Here is a 22,100-nt window from a genome sequence, read left to right on the forward strand (position 1 = left end):
GGTCCTTTTATTCTCTAATGCTTTTTGTTTCATTGCCTTACCATGTTACAGTTCTTGTCACTGTGGTTTACTTCTCCACGTGCCTATACAGTGGAATAACTCCAGACTGTTAAGGTCATAATATGTTTGCTTAATTTAATCCGGAAAACAAGCTTATGAGATTCATTTTACACATGAAGAAACAGATAGTGACTTGCTTATGGTCCCCTACGAGACCTTAGATGAGCCTTACTCTGACTTTCCAAAGATTCCAAAGGGCCTCCCATGAGGGGTTTGGCTGCTAATAGAGTCCTCACAGAGTGTTCTTTCATATCCTCTCTCCCAGTGAGGCTGCCATGACGTGATGCTGGTCCAGGAATCTGCTGCTCTTTAAAGAGCAGAGGCAGCAGGAAGCAGTACTAGAGTTCACCAGTGATGAGCTGGATACATCTTCCTGTTGGAATGTGGGGTATAGAAGCAGAAATAATAAACAGTAGGGAAGATGAAAAAAGGATAAGTAAAACAAAACAGGAGACAGACAAGGAGAGTAATCAATAACAGCAGGAAACCAAAGCAAGAAGTCGTAAGATGAACAGAAAGAACTGGATAGCAGTAATCCCATGGTAGAGCTTCCCAAGTGGCTCAGTGGTAAAGAATCCACCTGCCAATGCAGGAGACTCAAGAGATATGGGTTTGATCCCTGGATCAGGAAGATGCCCTGGAGTAGGAAATGGCAACCCACTCCAGTAGTCTTGCCTGGAGAATTCCATGGACAGGGGGGCCTGATGGGCTACAGTCCACGGGGTTGCAAAGAGTAGGATGCAGTTGAGCACTATCCCACAGTAAACATCAAGTTCCAAATTATCAAATTTATTTGCATGGCGAATTCTTATGTAACCCTTACTATGGCAGACATTCTCAGCCTGGTTTAGGTTACTCATGTTGCTGCTGTGAAGTAACTCCAATAACCCTGTGAGGTAGGCACCATCATCCCCATTTTTCAAATGAAGAAAGCGAGACTCAGATGTTAAATAACTCATCCCAGATCATGCCACTGGTAAGAGGGTGAGGATGAAGCCCAGGTTTCTGGCTTGAGCCCACGCTACCCAGCACGACTATGCTCTCTCTCTTACTTTAGAAATTTTCTATATATTATCTATGTCAGTGTTCAAAATTAAATTCTACTGTTTTATTCTTTATGTGCTGTACTGCTTTTCAGCTGAGTTTACTGAGTCATTGCTTTCATGCTTCACAGCACATCAAAAGGTCATTCTGACCAGAGTAAAAAACCCTATTCCATTACACGTGATTATTTCCTAAAATAAAGTGGTCCTGTCTTCTGTAGGAAAAAAATTAAATTCTGCTACTTATTTGTTGTTCCTTGATCATACTGTGCCTTAATTTTTCCCATCACTGAATGTCTTTCCACTTGCTTGTATGATTTCTGAGAAGTTGGATATAACTCTTTGTTCTTCTAAAGATAAGGTGTTTTTTCCCTTGGGCTGCTTTCAGGAATTTTTCTTTATTTTTGATTTTCCATCCTTTGAAAATGATATGCATAAATAGGTTTCTGGGGTATTTATCTTACTTGGTATTCTCTGAGATTCCTCAGTCTGTGGTTTGGTGTCTGACATTAGTTTGAGGGAAATTCTCAGCCATTTTTATTTCAAATATTTCTTCTGTTTCTTTCTTTCTTTTCCTCCTGGTATTTCCATTATGTGTGTGCCATATTTATTTTAAGTTGTTCCAAAGTCTTTGGTTATTCTGTTCTGGCTTTTTTCAGTCTTTGTTCTCTTTGCTTTTTGGTTTTCGAGGATTCTCTTGATAAATATTCTCAGAGATACCTTCCTCAGCTATGTCCAGTTGAGGAATAAGCCCATCAAAGGTATTCTTTGTTTCTGTTGAAATGACCTCTAGCATTTCTTTTTGGTTCTTTCTTGGGATTTCCATCTTTCAGTTTTACATCACCCATCTAATTCTTGCATGCTGTCTACTTTATCCATTAGAACCCATAACACATTAATCACAGGTGTTTTAAATTCCTGTTCTGATCATCATATCCTACCATGTCTGTCTGGTTCTACCATGTATGGTTCTGATGCTTGCTTTTTTTTTTTTCAGTTTCTGTTTTTTGCCTTTTGGTATACCTTGTAATTTTTTCGTGATAGCCAGATATGATGTACTGGGTAAAAAGAACTGTTGTAAATAAGCCGCAGCCATGAAATTAAAAGACGCTTACTCCTTGGAAGAAAAGTTATGACCAACCTAGATAGTATATTGAAAAGCAGAGACATTACTTTGCCAGCAAAGGTCCATCTAGTCAAGGCTATGGTTTTTCCAGTGGTCATGTATGGATGTGAGAGTTGGACTGTGAAGAAAGCTGAGCGCCAAAGAATTGATGCTTTTGAAGTGTGGTGTTGGAGAAGACTCTTGAGAGTCCCTTGGACTGCAAAGAGATCCAACCAGTCCATTCTAAAGGAGATCAGTCCTGGGTGTTCTTTGGAAGGAATGATGCTAAAGCTGAAACTCCAGTACTTTGGCCACCTCGTGCAAAGAGTTGACTCATTGGAAAAGACTCTGATGCTGGGAAGGATTGGGGGCAGGAGCAGAAGGGGACGATGGAGGATGAGATGACTGGATGGCATCACTGACTGGATGGACGTGAGTCTGAGTGAACTCCGGGAGTTGGTGATGGACAGGGAGGCCTGGCGTGCTGCGATTCATGGGGTCGTAAAGAGTCGGACACGACTGAGCGACTGAACTGAACTGAATGTGGTGGTGAGGTGGGAAGGAAGAGTTCTATAGTCTTGTGATTAGGTCACAGTCTTTAAGTAATCCTATGTCTCTGGACAATGAATCTGCAAGTGTTTTTAACTTTTCCTGTTAAAAGTTGGGTGAGAGGGAATGACCAAAGCCAATTGGATTTGGATTTTTCCTTTCTCCTGGGTGAGGTAGGCTCTGAAAAATCAGAGCAGAAATAAAGAAAAAAATGGAGAAGAATCAAATCAATAAAATTAGAAATCAAAATGGAGAAATGACAACACAGAAATACAAAATATCATAAGAGACTACTATGACCAATTATATGCCAATAAAATGGACAACTTGGAAGAAATGGACAAATTCTTAGAAAAGCATAACCTTCCAAAACTGAACAAGGAAGAAATAGAAAATCTTAACAGACCCATCACAAACAAGGAAATTGAAGCTATAATCAAAAATCTTCCAACAAACAAAAGCCTGGACCAGATGGCTTTACAGGTGAATTGTATCAAAAATTCAGAGAAGAGCTAACACCTATTCTACTCAAACTCTTCCAGAAAATTGCAGAGGAAGGCAAACTCCCAAACTCATTCTATGAGGCCACCATCACCCTAATACCAAAACCAGACAAAGATGCCACAAAAAAGGTAAACTACAGACCAATATCACTGATGAACACAGATGCAAAAATCCTCAACAAAGTTCTAGGAAACAGAATCCAACAACATACTAAAAAGATTATATATCATGACCAAGTGGGCTTTATCCCAGTGATGCAAGGATTCTTCAATATTCACAAATCAATCAATGTGATACACCACATTAACAAATTGAAAGATTAAAAACCATATTATTATCTTTATGATCAAAACTCTCCAGAAAGCAGGCATGGAAGGAACATACCTCAACATGATAAAAGCCATATACAACAAACCCACAACAAACATTATCCTCATGGCAAAAAATTGAAAGCATTTCCTCTAAAATCAGGAACAAGACAAGGGTGCCTACTCTCATCACTAGTATTCAACATAGTTTTGGAAGCCCTAGCCACAGCAATCAGAGAAGAAAAAGAAATAAAAGGAATCCAGATTGGAAAAGAAGAAGTAAAACTGTTTGCAAATGACATAATCCTCTCTATAAAAAACTGTAAAGATACCACCAGAAAATTGCTGGAGCTAGTCAATGACTATAGTAAAGTTGCAGGATATGAAATTAATACACAGAAATCCCTTGCATTCCTATACACTAATAATGAGAAAACAGAAATTAAGGAAACAATCCCATTCACCATTGCAACAAAAAAGAATAAAATACTTAGAAATAAATTTACCTAAAGAAACAGAAGACCTATATATAGAAAGCTATAAAACACAGATGAAAGAAATCAAAGATGACACAAATACATGCAGAAATGTACCATGTTTATGGATTGGAAGAATCAATATAGTGAAAATGAGTGTACTACCCAAAGCAATCTATAGATTCAGTGCAATCCCTATCAAGCTACCAATGGTATTTTTCACAGAACCAAAACAAGTAGTTTCAAAATTCATATGGAAACACAAAAAACCTCGAACAACCAAAGCAATCTTGAGAAAGAAGAATGAAACTGGAGGAATCAACCTGCCTGACTTCAGACTATACTACAAAGCTACAGTCATCAAGACAGTATGATACTGGCACAAAGACAGAAATATAGATCAGTGGGACAAAATAGAAAGCCCAGAGATAAATCCACGCCCCTTTGGACACCTTATCTTTGACAAAGGGGGCAAAAATATACAATGGAGAAAAGACAATTTCAAATAACAAGTGGTGCTGGGAAAACTGGTCAACCACCTGTAAAAGAATGAAACTAGAACACTTTCTAACACCCTACACAAAAGTAAACTCAAAGTGGATTAAAGATCTAAATGTAAGACCAGAAACCATAAAACTCTTAGAGGAAAACATAGGCAGAACACTCTTTGACATAAATCACAGCAAGATCCTCTATGATCTACCTCCCAGAGGAATGGAAATAAAAACAAAAATAAACAAATGAAACCTAATTAAACCTAAAAGCTTTTGCACAACAAAGGAAACCATAAGCAAGGTGAAAAGGCAGCCTTCAGAATGAGAGAAAATAATAGCACATGAAGCAACTGACGAAGAATGAATCTCCAAAATATATAAGCAACTCATGCAGCTCAATACCAAAAAAATAAATGACCCAATCAAAAAATGCACCAAAGAACAAAACAGGCATTTCTCCAAGGAAGATATACAGATGTCTAACAAACACTTGAAAAGATGCTCAACATCACTCATTATCAGAGAAATGAAAATCAAAACCACAATGAGGTACCATCTCACGGTGGTCAGAATGGCTGCCATCAAAAAGTCTACAAACAATAAATGCTGGAGAAGGTGTGGAGAAAAGGGAACCCTCTTACACTATTAGTGGAAATGCAGACTAGTACAGCCACTATGGAGAACAGTGTGGAGATTCCTTAAAAAACTGGAAATAGAACTGCCATATGACCCAGCAATCCCACTGCTGGCATATACACCAAGGAAGCCAGAATTGAAAGAGAGACATGTACCCCAGTTTTATTGCAGCACTGTTTACAATAGCTAGGACATGGAAGCAACCTAGATATCCATTAGCAGATGAATGGATAAGGAAGTTGTGGTACATATACACAATGGAATATTACTCAGCTATAAAAAAGAATGCATTTGAGTCAGTTCTAATGAGGTGGATGAAACTGGAGCCTATTATACAGAGTGAAGTAAGCCAGAAAGAGAAACACCAATACAGTATATTAATGCATATATGTGGAATTTAGAAAGATTAACAATGACCCTATATGGAAGACAGCAAAAGAGATACGGAAGTAAAGAACAGACTCTTGAACTCGTGGGAGAAGGCAAGAGTGGGACAATATGAGAGAATAGCATTGAAACATGTATATTACCATATATAAAATAGATGACCAGTGTAAATTCAGTGCATGAAGCAGGGCACCCAAAGCTGGTGGTCTGGGACAACCCAGAGGGATGGGTTGGGGAGGGAGGTGAGAGGGGGTTTCAGCATGGTGGGACACATGTACACCCATGGCTGACTCATGTCAATATATGACAAAAACCACCATAATATTGTAAAGTAATTAGCCTCCAATTAAATTAAATTAATAGAAAAAAAATTCCAGCAGGTCAAGCTTGCTCTTAATTTTCCCTGAGATCAAGCTTTGTTAAGAAGAACAAAGTGCTCTTGTGTATTTCAAAATGCTTCCTTTCCCCCTCCTCCTGCTTTCTGATCCATAAAGAAGTTGTTGGTTTTTTAGTCTGTTCAGACTTTCATTTGATAGGATGGAGTGGCGTCTTCTAAGCTCCTCTGGTGGAACTAGATTGCTTCAGTTTCCTCATCTACAAAATAGGCACAATAAACAGTATCTACAGAAAAAGCAAGAGAGTTCCAGAAAAACATCTATTTCTGCTTTATTGACTATGCCAAAGCCTTTGACTGTGTGGATCACAATAAACTGTGGAAAATTCTGAAAGAGATGGGAATACCAGACCACCTGACCTGCCTCTTGAGAAATGTGTATGCAGGTCAGGAAGCAACAGTTAGAACTGGACATGGAACAACAGACTGGTTCCAAATAGGAAAAGGAGTATGTCAAGGCTGTATATTGTCACCCTGTTTATTTAACTTATATGCAGAGTACATCATGAGAAACGCTGGACTGGAAGAAGCACAAGCTGGAATCAAGATTGCCGGCAGAAATGTCAATAACCTCACATATGCAGGTGACACCACCCTTATGGCAGAAAGTGAAGAGGAACTTAAAAAGCCTCTTGATGAAAGTGAAAGTGGAGAGTGAAAAAGTTGGCTTAAAGCTGAACATTCAGAAAACGAAGATCATGGCATCCGGTCCCATCACTTAATGGGAAATAGATGGGAAAACAGTGGAAACAGTGTCAGACTTTATTTTTCTGGACTCCAAAATCACTGCAGATGGTGACTACAGCCATGAGATTAAAAGACGCTTACTCCTTGGAAGGAAAGTTATGACCAATCTAGATAGCATATTCAAAAGCAGAGACATTACTTTGCCAAGAAAGGTCCGTCTAGTCAAGGCTATGGTTTTTCCTGTGGTCATGTATGGATGTGAGAGTTGGACTGTGAAGAAGGCTGAGCGCCAAAGAATGGATGCTTTTGAAGTGTGGTGTTGGAGAAGACTCTTGAGAGTCCCTTGAACTGCAAGGAGATCCACCCAGTCCATTCTGAAGGAGATCAGCCCTGGGATTTCTTTGGAAGGACTGATGCTAAAGCTGAAACTCCAGTACTTTGGCCACCTCATGCGAAGGGTTGATTCATTGGAAAAGACTCTGATGCTGGGACGGATTGGGGGCAGGAGGAAAAGGGGACGACAGAGGATGAGATGGCTGGATGGCATCACTGACTGGATGGACGTGAGTCTGAGTGAACTCTGGGAGTTGGTGATGGACAGGGAGGCCTGGTGTGCTGCGATTCATGGGGTCGCAAAGAGTCAGACACGACTGAGCAACTGAACTGAACTAACTGACCCATAGACTTATGATAAGAATTAAATGGATTAAAACATATAAAGCATTTGGAACACAGGTCTTGGAACATAGTAAGTATTCAGTAGATATTAGTGATTCTCCTCTTCCATTTCTGCTCACTCTTCTCATTATTACCATATTGTTATTGTTTCTATTGTTCTACAGTCTTGGGTAATAAGCCTCCTCTATCAGCTTGCTGAGGACAGCTCGTTATACATAGTTGAAGATTTTTATAGTGGAGTTTTGGGAGGAAATATTTTATTTTCCCATGACCTTTTCTAACAGAATAAATTCAGGAAAACTATTTTTATATGTTTTAGTGGTGATATGTTCCTCAATTCAAAAATGGTAAAACATCCCATATTTCACTTTTTCCTTTGTTTATCAGAAGATTACTTTTATGGTAAATTTTTGCTTTGTATTTTTACTTTCACTTTATAGTTAATTGAGAAATTGAAGTTAATTTTATTGGAAACTCCACCATATGATTTGCAAGGGAAAAATATAATCCAGTACCAAGAATCAATTCTAGAACTGCAGGAGCTCCTTCATCTTAAGTTTAACAGAGCCACAGAAATACTTCTCAGAGTAAGTGTGATGTTTTGCTTTATATGTTATTAATACCTTTTGTAAGTGTTAAGATTTTATATTATATAATTTTTGAGATCCAGTATCATTTTTTTGAAGATTTAAAAGGTTAAGGAAAAGTCAGAATAATTTAAGGCACAATGTGAATATTTATTTTTAATAATAATAAATATCAACTGTGAATATTTATTTTTAAAGAAATAAAACATTATCAATATAGCTAAATTCTAGATATTTTCTCTTATACTTGCTAAAATTTACTAGGACCATTATGAAAATGAATTCACAAAACCTTGTATGTTAGATATTCACTCTAGAATGAATCAGTTTACACAAGATTACAATTATTGGTAGTCACTCTATTTTTCCCAAATATCTTAGCACTAATGGTAATGTTCAACTAATTATAGAGCCATTATTATTATATCTATGAAAGTTAATAATAATTCCATAATATATTCTAATATCCAGTCCATATTTAAATTTTCCCTAATATCTCCTGTAGTTTTTGTTTGGCTTTGTTTTTTTAAATCAGAAAACAGTATAAGATCATACCTTGCTTTTGGCTATTTTGTGTCTTGGTTTCTTTTTTCTTCTGGTCTAGAACACAGTAACGTTTATAGATGTGGTAGAATGTGTTCTAATTACAAAAAGAACTGCAAAGAAGGCTTATTATTGTTAAGTTATTCTTAGCAGTAATATTCATATTAAAATTTTGCAACTATCTTATTTATATTGTAAGAAAAAGCCAGTAAGGAAATGTGTTATAATTATTACTGATCAAGATTTTTATTTTACGAGAAAAAAAGATATGTTATACAGAACAGAAGATTAGAAAAAACACTGTAATGTTAAATTTGTAATGGAAATATCAGTATGAACCAGATTTCTAAGTTCTAATTGGGGTAAATAGCTGATTCAAGCTTGGGGCAGGGAATTTGAAAGATGAGATTGTTATTGAAAGATGAATTTTTGCATTATCTTATGCTAGAAAGCAAGTAAATGCTCAAAGACTAATAGAGTCATAGGTAAAGGGACAAGACTAGCTTAAAAAAGCTCCCAGTGGTCAAGTTGGAGATAATTTGAATATCAGAAAGAACAATGACTATAATTTATTAAAACACACTGATTAAAATAAAAATTCATGAGTCTACAGTGATACCCCAGAAAGGTAGAGGGAAAGTGAGGTGGGGGTAGAGAGAACAATTCTTTATAGAATACCATTTGATGAAGGTGGAAGGAATGGTCAGTAAGATAATCACCACTTTTCAATCTCCAGTGTAATAACTGATAAAGATAATTAACCACTACCTCAGTAATTAGGTGAAAAGTTTAAGAGCATGTCATTCTCATAATGCCAAAGTATTTGACCACAGATTACTTACTGACTAGGATAAAGGTACTTTGCAATGGGAAGATATGGGTAGTCACCACCTGAACTCAGTGATCAAGTCCACATTGTTAACGGTGGGACATCATATGCCTCCTGATAGGATGCAGTGTAAAGAACACAACTTCCCATAAGGTGCCTTCTTGCAGAAAATCATTCATCTAATGTGATTAAACCTGCTGCTGCTGCTGCTGCTAAGTCACTTTAGTCGTGTCCAACTCTGTGCAACCCCGTAGATGGCAGCCCACCAGGCTCCGCCATTCTTGGGATTCTCCAGGCAAGAACACTGGAGTGGGCCACCACTTAAACCTACCTTGACCTAACTTCCAGTGTACAAAAAATAAAGGAGGTAGAGTAAGTTAAACTGTGAAGGAACAGCTGGATAAATTCACACAATGTGAAACAGTTTTACAACAGTTCTGTTATTTATGCCACACTGAATGACTTGTGGGATCTTAGTTCTCCCACCAGGGATTGAATCTGTGCCCCTCTTCAGTGAAGTCCTAACCACTGCCAGGGAACTCACAGAACAATTACTTTGAAAACAAATAGCAATAAATTCAATTCCCAGTACTTTTAAGTTTTTACATTATAGGAGCTGAATACATATTGACTTATTTAAGTCCTTTTAAAGAACTAATGTCTTAAGCAAGAGGCATGAATCTATTTTAGTGTTTATTAAAGAATTCTAAAGAATATCCTTAAATGGTATGTTGATTATCAGGTATTAGACTAGTAAAACACAGAACTCATAGGTATATTTTGTAAACTTGGTGTGTTCGGGAATAGGCTAACTTTTGCAGTAGCATAAGGTAAGGATAAAGTTAAGATTAGGATATATAGTTAAAATGAGAAGTCATGATAATGTTAAAATTGAAAAGGGTAATCTAAAAGCAATCTGCAAGAGCTATCTGGGAATATAGGAGCACTCCGGGAGTTGGTGATGGACAGGGAAGCCTGGCGTGCTGCAATTCATGGGGTCGCAGAGTCGGACACGACTGAGCGACTGCATCCTTAGACACCTTAAGAGAAACTGAGTAGAAAAGGGGAAACACATTTAAGTGAGTAAATACATTTGTATCATTTAGAGAATTATTTAAAACAATTCTTTGTTATTTTTATTGAACCTTATTTTTACCCAAATTACTTTTTTAAGTATTGAAGGGAATCCAACACCTAACTGATGAAATAACTTACCTAAACTATATAATTTGTGAGGCCTCTAATCTTAATAATGTTTTCTTTTTTTCTTACAGCAAGCTAGCACTTTAGCAGATCTGGACAGTGGAAATATGGAAAAAGTCATTCAAGATGAAAATGTTACTCTCTATATATGGGCAAACCTCAAGAAGAATCCAAGGTATTGCCATGGGTGATGCTATAGGTCTGAAGACATTAGAGTCACATGACCAAGTAGATGCCTGTTGCATTACAGCATGGCATACTTATAAAAACCCATCTTAGAAAAAAAAAACAACCCATCTTAGGAGCTCAGCCAGTTAGGGTTTAATTCTGAGACCTGTTGTTTATCTTAGGCAAGTTACTTAGCCTTGTAAGGTCTCAGTATATCAACAGTGAAATTATTTTTATCACTTAATAGGATTGGGCTGAAGATTAAATGTTAATACATGTAAAGGTCATCCATAACAGGATGTCTAGTATAAATACACACTGACTAGATATCAGGGTCTTCCTCTTTTTTTCACTCATTCAGCCTCCCTCCCCACCAAAAAGTAGAAGTGATTGGTACTTTCTACGGGACAGTCTGAAGCTTTTAAAAAATTTATTTTGTGTGAACTGTGAAAGTAGCATCAACATATATACACTATCAGGTGTAAGATGGGTAGCTGGTGAGAAGTTCCTGTGTAGCAACAGGAAGCCCAGTCTGGTGCTCTATGATGACCTAGAGGGATGGGATGGGGGAAGGGGAGAGAGGCTAGGGAGGGAGAGTGAAAGTGAAAGTCGCTCAGTTGTGTCTGACTCTTTGTAACACCATGGAGTATACAGTGCATGAAATTCTCCAGGCCAGAATACTGGAGTGGGTAGCCTTTCCCTTCTCCAGGGGAATCTTCTTTACCCAGGGATCAAACCCAGGCCTCCCGCATTGCAGGCAGATTTTTTACCAGCTGAGCCACAAGGGAAGCGGGTATGTATGCATAATTATGGCTGATTTGTGTTGTTAGATGGCAGAAGCCAACACAACATTGTAAAAAATTTAAAATATGTATTTAAATTTAAAAACTAATACTTTCAAAAATAATTTCATATTTATTACTTTTTAGATATTTAAATGATGTTTTCAACAAAGTAATATCATTCTGAGGAATAATAGAGATAATGACAAATTCATAATCACTTGGCTGCTGCTTTACTCGAATGTTTCAAAATAATTGAGTTAATATGGCACAGTGAGTTTTAGAGAAAAATTATCAGAATAAAAGTTAGGAGGTCTGGGTTTCTAGTCCCAGCTCTAAAAAGACTAGTCATAACAACAATGGGAAAAATTGGACTTTGTTTTTGATATTTAGTAAAAGGAAGGAACAAAATATTTTCCAAGTTCTATTTGCTACAAAATACTCTGTGGTTTAAATTTTAATTAAATTTTTTATTCATTTATTTTTGGTCACACTGTGCAGCTTGCAGAATCTTATTTCCCCAACCAGGAACTGAACCCACACCCATGGCAGTGAAAACGTGGCATCCTAACCAGTGGACCGCCCTCTGGCGGAAAATAATCTGTATAATTTTAAAAGAATAAAAGTAAAACGAACAGCTCTGTATTAACTACCCAGGTTTAAAAAGAGAATTAGATGGTATTCTTTTACTAAGATAAGGAACAGTGGTGGCAGAACAACTTTTGTTTTACTTTGATGGTGATGAAGAGGGGCAGAGGTTGGGATGGTGAGTTCAGTGTGGGACTTGTTGAATTTGAAGTTACCTATGAGACTGTGAGACATCAAAGTGTAACTATCTGAAGGCATTGAGAGAAATGTGAGTTGGAAACATATTTGGAGGCATTATTAGCATTGTTGTTGTCCTTTAGTCGCTAAGTTGTATCCAACTTTTTGTGACCTCATGGACTGTAGCCTGCCAGGCTCGCCTGTCCATGGGATTTCCCAGGCAAGATTACTGGGACGAGTTTCCATTTCCTTCTCCAGGGGATCTTCCTGACTCAGGGATCAAACCTGCATGTCCTGCGCTGGCAGACAGATTCTTTACCACTGAGACACCAGGGAAGCCCAAGTTTTGGAGACATGTTTGGGGAAGTCATTAGCATACAGATCAGTAGTTCTTAACTTTTTAGAAATCAACTCTTATGAATTTTATTACATATGTGCACACATATGTAAAGGAGTTTTTTTAACCTTTTATAGTTCATTCAGGGATACTTCTTCCCCTAGGAAACATAGAGCTCATTGAAGTCATAGAAATTATAATATCCAGGGAGAATATGTAGAAGGAGATGAAAGGAGGACTCAGGATGGAGAGCTGAGTGACATCAGCCTGGGCTTCCCTGGTGGCGCAGAGGTTAAAGTGTCTGCCTGCAATGTGGGAGACCTGAGTTTGATCCCTGGGTTGGGAACATCCCCTGGAGCAGGAAATGGCATCCCACTCCAGTATTCTTGCCTGGAGAATCCCATGGACAGAGGAGCTTGGTGGGCTACATTCCACGGGTCGCAAAGAGTCAGACACGACTGAGCGACTTCACTTTCACTTTCACTTTAGGAAGTTCAACTCAGGTCAGTTCAATCGCTCAGTCATGGTTAGGAAGGAGGCTGTACAAAGGAACCAGAGAAGGAATTCCCAGAGATGGAAGAGAAGAGTATGGAGCCATGGATCCCAAGAGATAGTTTTGAGACAGTAACATCAGAAACCTGGTCTAAATGCTTGCAAAGAAAGCAAGTTAAGTGTATCCACACTGCTCAAAACTCTGGTGAAATTAAAGAGGAAATAATGCTTAGGTATAAATTCACAGCAGACATAGAACTTCCTAGAGGCTCATCTTTTTTGTTAAATTAATTAACAGGCACAGAAGTATCAGATTCTCTGAGACACAAACTGGATTTGAAATCCCAAGGATATTAGCAACATCTGACATTGCTCTACGCCTCCTGCACACTCACTACGATCATGTCACACCCCTGAGCCCTGTTCTAACACCATCACAAGAACACTTTTCTATAGTAACTGACTTTGTCAAAGAAGAAGTTAAGAGTGTGCAAACAGCAGTCAGCAAAGATCTCCAAGAAGAGAATAAACAAGAAAATGAGTCTAACTTAGTTCATGAGGAAGAAACAAAAGCTGAGGGACAAGGTGATGTCGAAGAACAAATGGTAGGACACTTTAAATGTACATTTTTTTCTTCATGAAATGGGTGTTATTAGATTCTCTTGATGCATTCTCAAGATTGTTTTCTAAACAGCTAGAAACTGAAAGCCATTTTCTAACCAATGGCTCCGTTTTGAATGTGTTTTTTTCCCTTGCCTTCTATATTCATAGTCACTATTTATGGTTGAGCTTGTTGCTTCCACATCCCAAAGTTGAGCACAGAAATTGCTCATTTTTATTTTAGGTTCAGTCCCCAAAAGCTTTGAAGCAATTTTATTTGTGGGTATTTATTATATTTCAAATTCACTTAAGGGAACTTGTGATAAATACTTTCACAAACTGAAGGATTAGTTACTTCTTCAGGTTTCGGTTTTGTAAGAAAGAATTTAATGAAGTAAAAACTAATTTTTTAAAACCGTTGTACTTCTCTTTTAAAAATTGACATCTTTAGATATAATAATATGTTAGGTGCTATGCGCTCAGTCACTCATTCATGTCTGACTCTTTGTGGCCCCATGGACTGTAGCTGGCCAATCTTCTCTGCCATGGATTTCCCAGGCAAGAATACTGGAGTGGGTAGCCATTTCCTAACCAGAGGAACTTCCTGACCCACAGATAGAACCCAAGTCTCCTCTGTCTCCTGCATTGGCTGGTGGATTCTTTACCACTAGTGCCACCTGGAAAGCCCAATTAAATGTTATAATAATCATATTTTGGTAATTAGTTTCTGCTCTCTTCGTTCTGTTTCCAGGATTTTCAAGCCACTTACCTATTATGGTAAAATAAACTGTCTCTTTAGCATTTAATAGAACTTTCTCAGAACTGAGCAGCTTTTTGTTTGGCCATGGACACTTTTATTTTAGGGAGGACCAGGTTTTCCTGTAAGTACTTAAAATATTGTATTGGTTTATTGGTTTGTTTTCTTTAAACACAGGTAGGGTTAAGTATTAAGTTGAATACAAATTAGAAATTAGAATAAGTATTATTAGGTATTCTAAGAACACGTTTAATTGAAAAATGCCATTTGGTTACACCAGAATCAAAAATTGTAATGATTCTACAGCAATGTAAAAGATGGATATAAGACACAATGGTCAGTACAAAGAATAGTATTCAGAATGTGACTACAATTATGAAAAAAATCAAAAAGGCATAAAAGGAGGAGAATCCAGAAACCTATATATAACTGATACTTCAGAGAGGTTGGAAATAAGTGATTTGTTCTTCTTTAAAAGTTGTCACTCTTAAATGTTTTTTGAGCAATCTGGTAGCTTTTAAAATTAAAGAAAAAAATCATTTTTCCTCTCAGATAGCATGGTAGCTTTACTAGGGTTCAACAATATTTCCAGTTTTCTTCCCTTTCCTGGACATGTAGGAAGATTATACTCCTTTCCCCCTTAAAATTAGGGGTGACCATGACCATGTGACTTGCTTTAGTTAAGAAGACATGAATGGATGTAATACACTGATTTCTAAGGGGGAATAAATAAAGAATGAGTAAATGGGCCCTGGATGTCACATTATTTAAGTATGCAGTAAGAAACAAAATGGAGACCTGTACACTAAAAATAAGGTTTTGCAAGATTTGTGGTTGAACATTCATGAAAACAACAAATAAAAAGGTATCAAAATTGTTTATATAAAACAGGACTGCCTAGGGTGGAGTGGTAGGGACACTTCTGCTAGTAGTCAGGACCAGCTTCTTAGAAGCAGAGACATTTGAGCTGACTTGTAGGAGCTAATCTTGAGAAGGTCCTGGAGAAGGGTGTTCTAGGCAGAGAGAAGGGAAGAGTCGAAAAAAGAAAGAAAAGATGTTATCTAAAAATGTTTGGTCTTGATCTGATAAAAATATTGAATAACTTCTGCTCCTCAAATTCCTTGATCATATTTTATAAAAAAACTCATCAACAGTTTACCCCCAAAATTTCGTATTATTAAAGTTGTGAAATAATTTAGAAAAGATATAATTTGAAATATTACTTGAATATAGATGGCTTTAGCAGTTCTTCCTATACATGTATGTCTCAGTTGAAGCACCTCATATAAGTGAGGACTTATTATAGTTCTATGTCTAAAACTACTTAAAATAGTTTCACATTAAAGATATCAGCACATGAATTCACTGTAATACCAAATAGTGCAGTTTTCTGTTTTTCTCAAAATCTGTCATCTATTAGAGCTCCAAGTTACCAAACTAAGTTTTCCTCCATTAACAGGCCCTTTCCAATGTGTTTAACTACATCTGTTTTTTTTCTGTTATTCTTTAATGTTTTATTGAAACTCTTCATGGCAAATAGATGGGGAAACAATGGAAACAGTGGCTAACTTTATTTTTCTGGGCTGCAAAATCACTGCAGATGGTGCTTGCAGCCATGAAATTAAAAGACGCTTACTCCTTGGAAGGAAAGTTATGACCAACCTAGACAGCATATTAAAAAGCAGAGACATTACTTTGTCAACAAAGGTCCATCTAGTTGAGGCTGTGGTTTTCCCTATAGTCATGTATGGATGTGAGAGTTGGACTATAAAGAAAGCTGAGTACTGAAGAATTGATGCTTTTGAAGTGTGGTGTTGGAGAAGACTCTTGAGAGTCCCTTGGACTGTAAGGAGATCCAACCAGTCCATCCTAAAGGAGATCAGTCCTGGGTGTTCATTGGAAGGACTGATGTTGAAGCTGAAACTCCAATATTTTGGCTGCCTGATGCGAAGAGCTGACTCATTTGAAAAGACCCTGATGCTGGGAAAGATTGAGGGCAGGGGGAGAAGGGGACAATAGAAGATAAGATGGTTGGATGGCACCACCGACTCAATGGACATGAGTTTGGGTAAACTCCGGGAGTTGGTGATGGACAGGGAGGCCTGGCGTGCTACAGTTCATGGGGTTGCAAAGAGTCAGATATGACTGAGCGACTGAACTGAACGTCTTCAATCTATAATGAGACTAAAGGTGTAAAAATGACTAAAGGTATACCAGTGCTGTGCTGTGCTGTGCTTAGTCACTCAATCATGTCCAGTTCTTTGCGACCCCATGAGAGTGGCCTGCCAGGCTCCTCTGGCCATGGGGATTCTCCAGGCAAGAATACTGGAGTGGGTTGCCATGACCTCCTCCAGGGGATGTACCAATGCTACTGTTGATAATACACAGAAGTACATTAAGGAAAAGCATTCTACTCGATGGTAATGCATATTTTAAAGCATAGTGAATGAAGTTCTTCTCAAATAATTCGTCTAGGGAACCAAGAGTAATGATCAGACAATTAGTTTTACCTTATGAAACTTCACCATAGTCTGGAAGCAGGACTGAAAATTGTGTGAGTGGTTGGTGGAAGAACCTGGCTGGCAGAACTTTGTGATCAGGCAGTTGAAAAAAGAGAAGATTGCCTAGAAGATGACACTAAGATTACTTTAGTGAGCACCCCTGTTCTGGGGAACCAATCCTCTCATCACTCCACACAGGCATGTGTGTAGATAATGCTTATGTCCATGTGCTCTATCATTCTTCCAAATGCCCCACAGCATTCTGAAAAGTTAATATGGACAATGCTGAAGTGTGTGTGATTTCCACAGAAGCAGGAAAATGCTACAGTCATGCTTAAGTGTACCAAGGCAGGGGGAAAGCCATCTTCTGTGCTGAAGGAAGATTTTGGAGGGGAGTTAAGAGGGGCAGCAGTAACCTGCATGAAGTGAAAAATCCCCCAGGTCAGAGCCATTTTCCCTACTCAGCTGGCTAGGGAGGGAAAGAGAGCAGGTGGAAACAATCATCAGCTGGGCCTCCTGCTGCTGCTGCTGCTGCTGCTGCTGCTGCTGCTGCTGCTAAGTTACTTCAGTCATGTCCAACTCTGTGTGACCCCATAGATGGCAGCCCACCAGGCTCCCTTGTCCCTGGGATTCTCCAGGCAAGAACACAAGAATGGAGTGGGTTGCCATTTCCTTCTCCAATACATGAAAGTGAAAAGTGAAAGTTAAGTCGCTCAGTCGTGTCTGACTCTTCGCGACCCCATGGACTGCAGCCTACCAGGCTCCTCCATCCATGGGATTTTCTAGGCAAAAGTACTGGAGTAGGGTGCCATTGCCTTCTCCAGCTGGGCCTCCACTTGCCACTAATTCTGAATAGAACACATTTGTTGAGCACTTTTTGTAAGTGTGAGTCACCTCCAAGGGGCAAAAATCACTGGATTTATAAAGAAAATCAGCAGCTCAAAAGAAGGGGATAAAGATAATTTGATGGAATTTATGGGAGTGAGTAAAATAAATGGTGGAAAGAAGTAGGAGATCCAATATCTATGTAAAATAATTTATAGAACTTGAGAAGGGAACAGTTGAGTTTAATAGTGGTCTCAGAGACAGCTAGCTAAGATATGAAATAAAATATATTTCCAATCATACTTCCCTCTACAGACTAAAAAAAAATTAACAGATCAAAAGTTTAAATATAAAAACAAACTAATCAAAACTCATAAAATAATAAAAAGTACTTGAAGAGAATGTAGGGAAGTTATTTTATCATATTTACTAAAAAGAACTGTGGTGTTGGAGAAGACTCTTGAGAGTCCCTTGGACTGCAAGGAGATCAAATCAATCAATCCTAAAGGAAATCAGTACTTAATATTCATTGGAAAGACTGATACTGAAGATGAAGGTCTGATACTTTGCTCACCTGATGTGAAGAGCTGACTCATTTGAAAAGACCCTGATGCTGGGAAACATTGAAGGCAGGAAGGAAAGGGGATGACAGAGGATGAGATGGTTGGATGGCATCATCGACTAAATGGACATGAGTTTGAGCAAGCTCCAGGAGATAGTGAAGGACAGGGAAGCCTGGCATGCTGTAGTCCATGGGGTCTCAAAGAGTTGGACATGACAGAGCAACTGAACAAAAACAAAAAAGATCTTTAAAAAAAATTTGTCATTATTTTTTTTTGGTTGCGCTGGGTCTTCGTTGCTATGCATAGGATTTCTCTACTTGCAGTGAATGGGAGCTATTCTTCATTGTGGTGGATGGGTTCTCACTGCAGTGGCTTCTCTAGTTGTGGGACATGGGCTCTAGGCCGTGCTCAGTAGTTGTGGCTAATTTCGGCTACACGTGAAATCTTCCCAGACCAGAAATCGAACCAGTGTCCTCTGCATTGGTAGATGATTTTTCACCACTGGACCGCCATGCAAGTCCTAAGATCTTTCTTCCTTATTAGTGCATCAAAACCAAAACCTTGCAAGAAAAGGAGATTATGGGTTCGAACATTTGTGTCAAATAAACCTCTCTATAAACAATGCTGAAAGACAATGGACTGGGAAAAATATTTAAACATATCAAACAAATGGTTATTATCCTAATATAAAGAACTTGTACAAATTGGTAAGACAAGTTCCTAATATAAATTAGGCAAAAGACTTGAGCAGATCAACAAGAGAAATGCAACTGGTCAATAAAGATATGAAAAGATAACCAAATGAGTAAACAAATTAGGACTGACGTTATATCACTTCATATCAAACTGAGTGTGAGAGGTTGCAGCCATTTTCACGTTCTGTTATTAAAAGTGAAAGTTTGTACAATCTTCCGGGAAATTTGGTACTATGTAAATGTACCTTTTAGTGATTTTTCATTTTAGTGATTTATTATTATGAAATCCTAAGACAACTAAATAAAAATGTTATAATGTTCACTGGCTTTTTTATATTAGAAATTACAGTCCACAGATTAATTATAAAATATTCAGTCAAGTAGAAGCCATTCAAAATGATACAGATTTTATATACTTTAATTTTAAAAGCTCTTGAGATGTACTTGACATATGGCATTATATTGGTTTCATGTATACAGCACAAAGATTTGATATTTCTATGTACTGTGAAATAATCTCCATAAGTCTAGTTAGCATTCACCCCCATACATAGCTACAATTCTTTCCTTGTGCTGAGAACTTTTAAGATCTCTTACAAACTTTCAAATATACGATACAGTATAATTAAGTATAGTCACCATGTTGTATATTTCAAGTCAAGAATTTATTTCTCTGTAACTGGAGGTTCATACCTTTGGCCACCTTCACCCATTTGTCTACCTCAACCCCGAACCTCTGGCAACCACCAATCTGTTCTCTGTATTTAAATTCTTTCTTTCTTTATATTCCACAAAAAAAGTGAGATCATATGGTATTTGTCTTTCTCTGTCTGACATTTCACTTAACATAAGGCCCTCGAGGTCCCCCTTGTTGTCTCCAGTGGCAAGGTTTCCTCGTTTTTTATGGCCAAATATTATTCTGTTGTCACTATCTATCACGTTTTCTTTATCCATTCATCCACGGATGAACTGTTACATTGGTTCTGTGTCTTGGTTGTTGTGAATAGTGCTTCGATGTACATAGAGGTGCGTACCTCTTTTTGAGTTAGTACTTTTGTTTTCTTCAGATAAATGCCCTGAAATAGAATTGCTGGATCTTATGGTAGTTACTTGCTACCATATGATTCAGCAGAAACTATTAAATAATTTAGTTGGAGGGGCAACCCTGGCCCTAATAAGTATTATTCCTAACACAGCCTTCATTGCATTTGTTATTCTCTTTCTACTCACTATCCTTGAATTTGTAGTAGCTGTTTTGGCTTCCCCCATGGCTCGGCAGGTAATGCAGGAGACACAGGTGACGGGGGTTCGATCCCTGGGTCGAGAAGATCCCCTGGAGGGGGAAAAAGCAGCTCACTCTGGTATTCTTGCCCAAAAAACCCCATGGACAGAAGATCCTGGTGGGCCACATTCCGGAAGGTCACAAAGAGTCAAGCGTGACTGAGCACACACAGCACAGCACAATTATTCCAGCTTACGTCAGCCCCTGCTTATAAGCGTCTGCTTACACAATGACGTAACCCATCGGACCTATGCATTCCAAGTGATAAACCCCAGCCCCCAGCCTTTCACAAGAGCTCTCTTAGCCCCTCTTGAACTATCTGGTCTAGTCATATGCTTCTGTTTAGACTCAACATTCTTTTTATACTTGGACTTATTAACCAACATTTTAGCAATGTATTAGTGACAAAGAGACATCATCCAGAAAAGCTTTCTTGTATTTATCGCTTTCTAACTTCCCCAACTAAACACATGGAAAAATCAAGTCCTTACAAATGCAGATGTGACATTATAGGATCAGCATGCCTACAGTTTTCCCTTAAAATTTTTCATAGTGACCATTATGTTTCTTCTCTGTATGACCTAGAAATTCTGCCCCTACCCTGAGCATCCCAAACAAATAATCTAATAGCAATACTCATAGGACTAATCCTAATTTCACCACTAGCAGTAAATTTAGCCTACAGGTAGACTCAAAAGGGGTTAGAGTGGACCAAATATGGTAATTAGTTTAAATTAAAGCAAGTTTTTATTTTTTCACTCATTAAATTATGATTAAATTCATAATTATCAAGTTCCTGTAGTCTACATAAATATTACTCTAGTATTTACAATTTCTCCTGGGGGCTTCCTCGATGGCTCAGATGGTAAAAAAATCTGCCTGCCAAGCAGAAGACATGGATTTGATCCCTGGGTCAGGAAGATACCCTAGAGAAGGGAATGGCAACCCATTCCAGTATTCTTGCGTGGGAAATCCTATGGACAGAGGAGCCTGGTGGGCTACAGGTGGGTCACAAAGAGTAGGACACGACTGAAGCAACTAACATTGGGGGGTCTTAATATACCAATCCTGTGTAATATCCTCCCTACTATTTCTGAAGGGAATAATGTCATTATTTATTATGGCAACCCTAATAATTCTGAACACCCATTTAACTCTAGCTAGCATAATACCCATTATCTTACCAGTTTTTACAGCCTGCGAAGCTGCATTAGGATTATCCCTGCTAATAATGGTATCAAACACCTATTACATTGGTTACATACAAAATCTCAAGCTACAATTTTAAAATTCACGATTACACCTATTAATACCACTAATATGAAAAAATAATACCATTTGAATGAATACTACCACTTTCAGTTTACTAGTTTTATTAGCTTAGTCCTTCTTAACCAATTTAATGACAACAGCCTTAAGTTTTCATTAATCTTCTCTGACTCTCTAGCAGTACCTTTACTAATTCTAACAACGTAACTCTTACCACTCATACCCATAGCCAGGCAATTCCACCTATCCAAAGAACCACTAGCTCAAAGCACTACCCCTACATATCACTACATTATTTATGTTACAGATATTTCTAATGATCACTTTCACTGGTATGGAGTTGATTCTTTTCTATTCTGTTTTATTTTCTATTTTCTATTGGTTCTATTCTATTCTTATTCAAAACAACACTAGTTCCAACAGTAATTACTGTTTCTATCCTGGTGGTTCAGATGGCAAAGAAACCTCCTGCAGTGCAGAGATCTGGGTTCAATCCCTGGGTTGGGAAGATCCCCTAAAGGAGGGCATGACAACCCACTCCAGTATTCTTGTCTGGAGAATCCCCGTGAACAGAGGAGCCT

General features: G+C 38.1%; 1 protein-coding gene across 8 annotated transcripts in view; it reads left to right on the forward strand.

The window, feature by feature from the left end:
* Positions 1–22,100, forward strand: part of DNAI7 (dynein axonemal intermediate chain 7) — an 88,028-nt gene that overhangs the window by 26,133 nt on the left and 39,795 nt on the right. For all 8 annotated transcript variants that reach the window (XM_061417599.1, XM_061417600.1, XM_061417598.1 and 5 more), the window contains 3 exons: positions 7,762–7,908; positions 10,555–10,658; positions 13,326–13,632. In XM_061417599.1, the coding sequence (XP_061273583.1) occupies positions 7,762–7,908; positions 10,555–10,658; positions 13,326–13,632 (558 nt within the window). The remainder of the gene's footprint in view (positions 1–7,761; positions 7,909–10,554; positions 10,659–13,325; positions 13,633–22,100) is intronic.

The sequence above is a fragment of the Bos javanicus genome, chromosome 5 (genome assembly GCF_032452875.1).
Source record: "Bos javanicus breed banteng chromosome 5, ARS-OSU_banteng_1.0, whole genome shotgun sequence".
NCBI lineage: Eukaryota > Metazoa > Chordata > Mammalia > Artiodactyla > Bovidae > Bos > Bos javanicus.